This window comes from Thalia democratica, chromosome 8 (assembly GCF_965202585.1).
Source record: "Thalia democratica chromosome 8, ktThaDemo2.hap1.1, whole genome shotgun sequence".
Lineage (NCBI taxonomy): Eukaryota > Metazoa > Chordata > Thaliacea > Salpida > Salpidae > Thalia > Thalia democratica.
Window position 1 is genome coordinate 33,629,023 of NC_139172.1, and position 10,750 is coordinate 33,639,772.

A 10,750-nucleotide genomic window follows, 5' to 3' on the forward strand; every position below is an offset into this window, starting at 1 on the left:
AAGTTAAAAAAGTTTTGATAAAAAACGTACTAATTAATTTTAATTTAATGAAAATTTAAAAATATTGCCCATTTTAGTTAAATTTACTTATCACAGTAAGAAATAAAATACTTATGCTTAAACAAATTATCTTTATGAAGCTTTGTAAAACTTTTTGAACTCTGATACTGAGACTGGCTAGATGAGTAATCATTAAATACATTGAAAAAGGACTCATTATTAATAGAGTAAAGGTGCTGCTAATATAATAAATTGAATTATAAACTAAGCTTAATCTTAAAATTAAATCAACGGTTGATTAAAATTACTTATTAATTTTACTAACACAAATATTATTTTGATAAAAAAATTTTAACTTCAATCAAAATACTTTAAAATTCTTAAAAGCGAATATTATTTAAATTGACAAAAAAAAATCTATTTATATTTTTATTTGAGAAAATGAAAATTAGAAACGTGCAAAAGTGAAGTTCCGTTCAAAATTGACTGATTATTTAAAATTTTGCAGTTCATAAGTAAACCCGTGAAACTATAACGCCGTGCGAAAGTGACGCTTTGCAAAAATGTCGCCGTGCAAAAGTGACGTCGTGCAAAAGTGTCCCCTCGTGCAAAAGTGACCCTGCGTGCAAAAGTGACGCCGTGCAAAAGTGTCCCCTCGTGCTAAAGTGTCGCTCGTGCAAAAGAGTCGCCGTGCAAAAGTGTCCCCTCGTGCAAAAGTGACCCTTCGTGCAAAAGTGACGCTCGTGCAAAAGTGTCCCCTCGTGCAAAAGTGTCTTCGTGCAAAAGTGACGCTCGTGCAAAAGTGACCCGTTCCCGATACTTATATATAAAGTAATAATTTACATACAATTTTATTTAGTTTTAATTTTACCTAACCAACACAAAACTACTTTTCTACTTTTCTTTTTCTTACAGTTTTTATTGAGCAAGGCTTATATACTTTTATATAAGTTATATTGTTGTAAACGCTTAATGATTGAATTTAAAATTGTTAAATCATTTTGAGTTTAGAGATGTTAACTTTTTGAATAAAACACAAGCTTTAACAAATGAAATTTTATTTAGCTGATATTTAAACAAACTTTTGAATTTTCGAGTAATTTTGGCTATACCTACGTTAGCTATTGGTTATAAAATAAGTTAACTGTCAATAATTAAACAGTGTTACCACAAATAGTTACAAAGCAAATAGAAATATATTTGTCATCTGTAAATAAAAACAAGATAAGTTTTTAGAACTTGTAACGTAAATAGAACGACGCTCATTTTTTAAGGTTATTTTCAAAATTTCTCTAATTCCAAGTTTATTCAGCCTAAATTGTTAAATTCTAGGATTTCAGGTTAATGACCACCCTGTTTAAATAATAATACATATCTATTTTAATACATAAACGGTATGTTATTACACAAAATATTTATTTTCCATAACGCTTTCTGAAAGCAGAAAAAAAATTATTAATATATATTAAGCATGTGTATTTACGCTCAGAATCGTACTAGTTAAAACGAATTGCTTTGGTAACTTGAACGTAAAGTTTTTATTAAAATAAAAATTTTAAGGGATCAGTATTAATTTCCATAAAAACATAAGCAATTTAACGACTTTGCTCGTAATACTTAAGTTCAATTAATTTTGATTCTAAAATGTACAGTTTATAATAAAAAATTATTAGAATAAATTCTATTAGTATTTATAAAACCTTTGAAGAAAATTTTTTTTTACCAGTGGATGCGCTAATTTTTTTTTCAAAAATTCCCCTAAATTAAAACTTTTGTAATTATCGATAAAAAGATCTTTTTATAAGTGATATAGTTGAAATAAATTCATTTAGTAATATAAGTTCGAGGTAACTGTTTTAAAAAAATACTTATATGTTATAAAATTAAACATTAAAAATTTCATTAGAAGTATAAATTTCATTAGAATTACTTATACTTGCCTAAATATAAACTTAACAAATATTTTTTTTTACTTTTTACAGTAAACTCTATATCTTTTAAAATGAATATATTCAATAAAACGAAATTACCTGTTTTAATTATGAACAAAATATCAATCTCTTTAATATACAATACAACAGTGATAACAACACCTCACTGCACATAATTTAAATAAAGTTACACAGAAGTTTTAATACGGCAACTTTATAACTGTTATCACAATTTATTACAACTTTGTAAAGAAGTTAAAAGTATACTTTTTAAATTTAATTGATCTGATTGTATTTGTATAAAGTAAAAATCACAAACAAAGTTTATTTTCATAGGCCGACACGCTTTTTCTTGTATGTTTACCAAAATAAAGATCAGAAAACTAGCAGTAGTCTTAACATTTATTCTAACATAAAAAAATTGTAAAATTGTTTTATTTTCCTTTTAGCGTGACGTATATTTGTAAACTTTTTGTAGAAAAATCTGTCATAAGGTTATAGTACTGCGGTGCACAAATTAGTTGCGTTCTTTTTGAGTCTAAATTCTTATGAAGTTAATGAAGTTATAAGGTTTTTCCATATGGAGTTTTTCATCAACATCGGTGCGAACTTTCGCTTGCGCACCGAATCAGTATATTAGGTAATTTCCCTAACTTGTCATTAATTGGTATTCAAAATTTCGTCTAACTTTTTGAATACTAGATAAACATAGTTGAAAAAAGGCAAATTGAGCAGAAAAAATAAACAATAAAAGATAAAGGTATTACATTCTATTTTTTTTTTTACTTCTTTTTTTTTGGTGGCACACATGCGCCAGTGTCCCTCCCCACGCTACGCCCCTGGTTTTTACTGTAAAGTGTTGTGGAACTTAGGTTGATATTTAGACTGACTATTAATATAAAAGTTATTTAATTGATATAAATTCTGTTTCAACTAAAATTTTCATAATCTAGTCACCGTGGTTATATACTTATACAGATTAAAAGATTTTTATCGATTTTTTTTAGGAATGACTTAAACTTTTCTATTTTTACTTTTTTTAAATTAAAACAATACACTTTTTACATAATACATCTAAAATAACTGTAGTCATTTTTTAAATTAGCTCACAATTTTTTTTTCAGTTCTTTGAGAAATAAAACTTTAATTCAACTTTATTTATCGATTTTGTTTTATGTAAAGTGTACGTTCACTTATTTATTTAAATTTTTATACTTTTTTTTTTGCATTGTTAGTGTGTTTTAAATTAAGGTTAACTTTTTCGATTGTGTTTAAATTAAATAAAAAATGAAAAACTTTTCTGAATATAAATACTAACTTCAAAGTTTTAATATTATGTATTTATTTTTAAACTTTAACCTGTCGGACGTCGACTCAGAAAATGTAAAAGTTGTAGTTTTCTAACAGAATAAACATAACTTATTATGGTCTTTTAAAAATGTATTAAATTGTAAATTGTTTAGTTTACAAAAAACTTCATATAATTTATAATAAAACCAAACTTGAAAAGTCAGAAATTCACGGCATCAATTTACAAAAAAAAAAGATTGTGTTTAATACATACTAAATTTTTTTGTAGAGTATATTTACTCTTTGTACAAAATTGACCCTTAGTGCAAAAGTGATTTATTAGTTATTAATAGATTTTGTCAAGCTGCTAAATTTACGTATTTTATTGACTCTTTTTAAAAAATATTTTCATCAAGTTGTTATTAAAAAAGAAAAACAGCAAATTATGTTTGAAACTACAAATAGAAATTAAATAAATTAATTTGCTCTGTAAAAGGGTTAGACTTTTAAGAATTTTAAGTAAAAGCCATATTATTATTAAAGAACTAAATAAGTAAACTAACTTTATGTATGCTCTGTTTTTTGTAGGCAGCTTGTTATACAGTATAAGTTTAAGTAACTAAAGGCAAGATAAATACAAGATATTAAAGTAAATAAAAACATTGGTGTTAACAAATTGTTTTATTAATTCGTGGTTACAAGGACGTTTAGTACCTCTGTAAGTTGTTGTAAGTTAATATAAAGGATAAAAAAATGCCACAAGTAAAACATTTGAGTTGTCTTTTTAAAATGTTTAATAGTCGTGATTTAAAATATCATTTGTTTGAAAAAAAAAACAGTATCAACAAAAATATTAAAAGCTTTTTTATTTGGTGTATAAAACAGATACGATATTTGTACAAAGTATTTTAATTTTATTCTTCTTTTGTGCAATGTTTTTATGTTATTTTAAGTTCGACACTATCATAAAGCAATTGACTACATCTTTACTTTAAATAGTCAATAAATAAAACTGTATTAGGCATATATTATAAGATGTTTAATAAATTTACTGATCTACAATAAAATTTAGAAAAATAAATATAAAATCCAAAAAACTTTATTTAAACAGAACAATTAAACTAACTTTTGAAAATAATTTTAGCTTATTATAAAACTGATAATTTAACATCAACTTCAACAAAAGTCATTTAAAACAACTAAAACTGCTAGATTTAAACTATGCTTAATTTCCAAGTAAAATCAACTAATAACAGTTTAACAAAACAAAACTAGCATCTGTTTCTTTTTTCACGTTTCTTTAGATCTCCTGAAATATGAAAGTTCCTACCGCATTTCTTACACGTTAAATCTTTTCAAATGGATCTTCACGTGTTGTTTCAAGGTACTAGAGCTGTGAAACTTTTTACAACATTGTGCGCATGTGTGTTTCGGTTCATAATGATAACGCGTGTGATTAGTCAGTTGACTTTTAGTTTTGAAGTATCTGCCATCAGGGCATATCGTGCACTTGAACTTTCTCTCATCACTATGAGTTGTCTGATGGTTTTTTAAGTCAGGTTTACGAGCAAATCTTTTATCACAAGTAGAACACACGTAAGGCTTTTCTCCTGTGTGCGTTCTACTATGTACAGCAAGATCTGCCTCACTATAAAAACTCTTAAGGCAAGCTTCACACCGATGAGACGGCTCGTAATGATACTTCATATGAGTTCTTAATTGACCTTTAGTTTTAAAATATCTATCATCTGTGCATATCTCACACTTGAATTTTCTATCATCACTGTGAGTTGCCTGATGTTCTTGTAAGCCATTATTTGTTGCAAACTTTCTATTGCAAGTAGAACAAGCATAGGGCTTTTCTCCCGTGTGCATTCTGATGTGAACATTGAGAGCTGATTTACTGCCAAAACACTTCCCACAACTAATGCATTGATGTACTTTTTCATGTACATTTCTATGTCGATTAAGATCCTTCTTACTTGCATACTTTTTTTGAAAAAAGCGACACTCAAACTTGTCCTTACTGTTGATAGTTGCACTTCTGCAGTCTAAAAACAATTTGTTTTATAACGTATGTATTTCTGTTTTGTTTAAAAGACTTATTTAGTTTTTTAATTTCTACATCAAAAAAACTACAATTGTTATATATCACTGACTGACTGTGTTTTAAAAAATGAAAAAACAACGTAAAAAACCGAGTACACATGTATGATTCATGTTGTTGATGTAAAGTTTTGAGAAAATATATAAAATTATTTAGCATCGCATAAAAACTTAATTAGCTTCATTAAATTAAATTGAAAATTTATCAAATCTCGAACGTATAAAAACATCTTGTTGAATTTTTTTTTACTTAGAAAGTTTAAAAACGACTTACTTTGAATATTAGAACCAGAAGTGTTATCAGATTGCAATAGTTTTTAAGTTTTATCTTCAGTACCATCATCCAAATTTTGTTTAGTTGTACTGTCTAGTAATTTTAATCACTTTAGAATAAGAGCTTTTTTGTAGTAATATATAAGCAAAAACTTATCAGTTTATAAACTTTAAAATTGTACAGTAAAATGTACAACAGAACTTTTTTTTATTCTGAAATATTTTAGTTCATAAAATAAAAGTATTGCAAAAATGAATTTCTAAGGAATAAGAAAGAGAAATACTTGTAAAGTAATTAACTAAAAAAAAATAACATTATTTAAAAATCATTATGAAATCAGTGTTTTTTTTTATACCTAAAAAACAAATAGAGCTAAACAAAGACTAATTATATTTAGAGATTAATTGTAGATAGAGTTGAGTTATAAATAACTTTTAACATATATTATCAAGAAATTTTCAAAAAACAAAAGTTTATTTTTTTTAAGAACAAAACTAACTTTTATTTAAAGTATTGCTGACTCCAGGCTTATCCATTTTTTAAACTAAAATCAAGCTAGTTTATAAGCTGTATACAAAAAAAATTTTAATCTGGATAATTGTTCAGACTTTAATTTTGAAATTAATTAATCAACTTAGATTACTTTGCCATTTGATAACATTAATTTATTTTACTATATCTGTTTTAGTTCTAATTTATTTACATATATAGAAATAAACATGTCTACAAATTTATTTTGGTACAAAGTGGTAACAAAATACTTTTAAATAGAAACAAAATTAAACGTATAAACGCATGAAGAAAAATTATTACCGGAAGTCTCTTAAAACACATTTAAAAAAGTTCAAGAACATTAAACATTGTAATTATTTCTAAGTCTTTTATATACTTAATTTTTTCATGTGTTTTATGTATTTAAGAGTGTAACTAGAAAGATGTTTTTATACCAGCCTTTTAGCATTCTAACTCAGGGTTTCCCTAGCTTTTTTTCAAAGGCCCGCTTTAAAGAAATTACTAACAGTATGGACCTTCCAACAACATTTCCAAAAATACTACCATAAAAACGACTAAGATCTTTTTTTGGCTCTTCCTCACCAATTCCAGATTATTTAGTTTCAAATTATGACTTAATGGCTCCGGCATGAAAAAATTAAAATTTTAAACTATTTAGAAGTAGTTCGTACAGGCAACTTAGATCTGTTTCTTTAAAAAAAGTTTAAGTAAAATTTATGTCTTTTATAATATCAAAGATTTAAAAAAAATATATTTTGTATAACACCTTCATAAATTTACCAGATTTAAAAACCGAAGTCTGCATTACACCAAAAAAAGTCTAAGTCACCCTTAGTTTAAAATAAAAAGAAGTTTAAGCTGCAAAAATATAAAAAAAATAAAAAAATACTTTTATTAAATCTTAAATATTTAACAAAATGCTTACAAAAAATAACATTATATCTAAAACAAAACGAATTACTGTTTTTATATTTAATCTAAAGTTTTATCAAAAAATTAAAAACAGGCTGAACTTTAGTATATTTTAAAATTTTAAATAAATAAAAAATTACGACCACAATTAAATTATATCGTATGCATAAATTTTGAAACACTGTTTTTTGTTCAGCCTTTGGAACCAAATTCAAAATATTTTATTACAAATGATATATTTGTAAGTATAGGGTTAAAGATATATTTTACTTTTACCTCTGAAAATGGTTCAACTGTTTTATAGGTGGGGTAAAATAAAATAATTATCAAAATAATAAATCAATATTGCAATACTCAACACGCTAATGAAATATACAGCTAAATGAAGTAAAACTGTTTTATAATAAATTTGTTTTAAAATACTTATAAATTAAGACTTTAAACAATCAAAACAACTTAATTTGAATCTTAAACAAAGTTGATAGAATAAAACTTGTTTAATTAAAGACCAGTCTTTCATCCTGATATGTGACTCCTAAATCTCAACTTACAAATAATTCAATTAAACGCCTTTTTCTAAAATGCACTTTCATTGAAAGAATAATTATGATCAAATTCTTAAATTAGTTCTAACTAATAAGTTATTGAAAGCACTTGTTAGTAATCTGTAGTTAACTTATTAACTTGTTCTGTTGTTTAAGGGTAGAAATATACTAATGTATTAATGGTTTAATTTGATGGTAAAATGATGGGGAAACATAAACCACTTTAAATTAATTTAATATTCTTAGTTTGACATTCCAATATTTAAATTAGTAATATTTGATAACAAAAATAAGTACTTAGTGTTTTGTTATTGCTTTTGTAAACTATAAAGTATATATAATAGAGTGTTAACAAAAAAATTGTAGTTTTTGAATAAGTAGCAAGTCTTCATACAGTTGCTATAACTCAAGTATTGTGTCAATCTAGCTGTTGCAAAATTATCAGTTTCTTAAAAACAATTCGTTATGTAGTCTATCTGCAGAAAAAAAAAACGAAATATTTTAAGTCTAAAGTTTTAACTTGATCGGTTTGAAAAATAAAAGAAATTGAACTTTTTATTTAAAAAATGATCAAGAGAAAGTACAGAATTGAAATGAAAATGATTTACTTTTTGAACTTAGTTTTTTTAACGATTATAAAGTTCAAATAGTATCAGTAAAAAAATTTCTAACATGCTCCAAGTTGTCATTTTTAAATTCAATAAAAAAGTTTAAGTAGTTAATAAATTACATCAAACTAGCCTGAGTCAACCTGAATTTAAATAAAAATAAAATATTTTAATAGCAAAAATAAAAGGTAAAAATAACGAAGTAAACAAATATCTAAAACTATATGAACTAAATTTAAGGATGAATATAAAACCTTATAGTTAATACTGGATCATTTAAATTAAGAAACCTGATGGTTATAGTATACTTTTTATTCACAATATTAAACTTAACTAGTGCTTAATAATACGTTAGGCAAAAATAAACTACGAAGAAAAAATGACTAATTAAATTTTAATATAAAGAACATCAAACGAAATAATGTTATAGTATAGTCATAGCATAGAAATTACTTAAAATAAATTTAAAGCTAAACACATAACTTAAGTCAAATATAAATTCTAAAAGAACAATATTTAAAGAATTTGTTAAATCTAAAAATTAATCAGTTGCATACAAATAATATCACTTGTAAGATAATAAACATATTTAAAATAATAAAACAATAGTTAGGTTCAACTACTGGAATTAAATAACCACGCTTAAACTGTCAACTAAAATGTGTTTAATCGATTCCCCAGTTTCCACACACCATTAATACTCTCTTATGTTTTAGACACTTCCTGAATTTTAATCGAAGTTTCGACAGTCAACTCGCGTTCCAGTTAACAAATTTTTGATTATTCGATGTTAAAAAATAATATACTAAGAGAAACTGATGCTCTCTTAAAAAGTCATTTTGCATTCATCAAAACTACCATAAAACAAATAAACATAAGATTTTCCAAAAACTTCAAAAGATTATGTGATTCACTAATATTTTTAAATTTTTAAATGAATTGCAAACTACGATAAAACTTATGTTATACTCAACACATAAATTATCGAAAAATGGAATCCTTTCTACGTTTTAAACTACGTAGTCGAAATGATTAATTGGTATAAATATTAAGCATTAGTAATAAGGTAATAAAAAGTTTTGTACAATTACCTCTGCTAACTATATTTAGTTTTTTTTTTTCTTAATTAAGAAGTTTATATAAAACCTTATATATAAAACAAATACTATTGAAATATAGCAACCAATTAAGTAATACTATTAACCAAACTTACCATAAAAAAGTTACACATGATTACTAATAGCTGTTATAAAAACTTAATTTGATACACAAACTATACTAAATTGAGTAAAAAAAATTTAGTTCTAGAGTAATTTATTTTAAGCTCATACTCCTAGATGTCCAAAATAAAAAATATTTTATTGAAGCCCTTCTATTGGCATATACTTTCAATAACAAAACACTTCTGATTTTTTCGGACTTATCCTTAAAATATAAATAGATTAATAAAATTGTACACAAAATCGTTCTATGTCGAAACGTTTTTATAAGTAAAACCAATTTCAATTATTGTAAAAACTTGTCTTGTAAAGATTAACTATAAACAAAATAATTCTCTTTTATTTTTTTTAATTGTTTTAATTAAAGCACTTGACAAGAGTATTTAGGTTTGTCAATTTTCTAAAACTTAATAAATTGTTTCTTGCTTAAAAATTTTGTCCTTGAAAGATTTAAAAATTTATAATATTGAATTTTCGATTACTAATATTTAATTAAGAATTTAACAAAACAAGCTAATCATTACAAATACCAACCTTTTCTTATTAGATACAGGGAACTCATATAATAAATCGAATTAAAAACACAAAATACAGAAAAACTATTTATTGATAGCACAAAAAAAATTCTCTTAAAAAATAATTCTTTCTTTCGCGGAACTGAACAAAGGTGCACAAATTTTTATCTGATTTTTTTATTATTCATTTGTTTATTTTTTTATCACGATTTCCTTCCGACCTAATTTTTTTAATATGAATACCGAAAAGTATTTTAATATCATATAAAATTAAAATCAATCTCAGTTTATATGATGGACTAATAGTAAAATAAAACAAAAAAGCTTATTAAAAAACAGCTGCAAATTTTAAGGAAATAGTTATTTTCATATTATGAAGAGTATATAAATAAGGATACTTATTTTTTATTTATTCTTTTTTATCTATTTTTTTTTGATAGCTTCCTTCTGAATGAAAAACATTGTTTTGTCAGTGACACCAACTGTTTTTAAATTAAGTACATTTAAGATTAATTTGTGTTAATATAACCCATTAACAGAAAACAAAACCAGCTTAATGATGATTAACTACAAGTTTTTACAAAATATTTAGACTAAGTTTTATAAAAGTTTTTTGTAGGATATTTGAATAAAATGATACAAAAGAATCACAAACTTACTTTTTATTAGATAAAACTTTTAGTAGAACAGTTTAATAACTGATATTATTTCAAACTAACAATGTTTTAAGTCATAATAAACACTATAAAACTGTTGTCTGACAGTTTCATTACGTAAATTAACAATATAGTCATCTAAAAACAAATATCTATAAAAAACAAGGGAAGCTTATGTTA

The 10,750-nt window shown here is 24.5% G+C and overlaps 1 protein-coding gene across 1 annotated transcript; it reads right to left on the reverse strand.

The window, feature by feature from the left end:
- Window positions 1-4,559: 4,559 nt before the first annotated feature.
- Window positions 4,560-5,096, reverse strand: LOC145843162 (zinc finger Y-chromosomal protein-like). The gene has a single exon (XM_082950623.1). It carries the CDS (start codon window positions 5,094-5,096, stop codon window positions 4,560-4,562), a length of 537 nt encoding a protein of 178 aa, XP_082806749.1.
- Between the last annotated feature and the right edge of the window lie 5,654 nt (window positions 5,097-10,750).

Coding starts and splice junctions, on each gene's coding strand:
- LOC145843162 (XM_082950623.1), bottom strand. CDS start 5,096: ATGCACACGGGAGAAAAGCCCTATGCTTGTTCTACTTGCAATAGAAAG.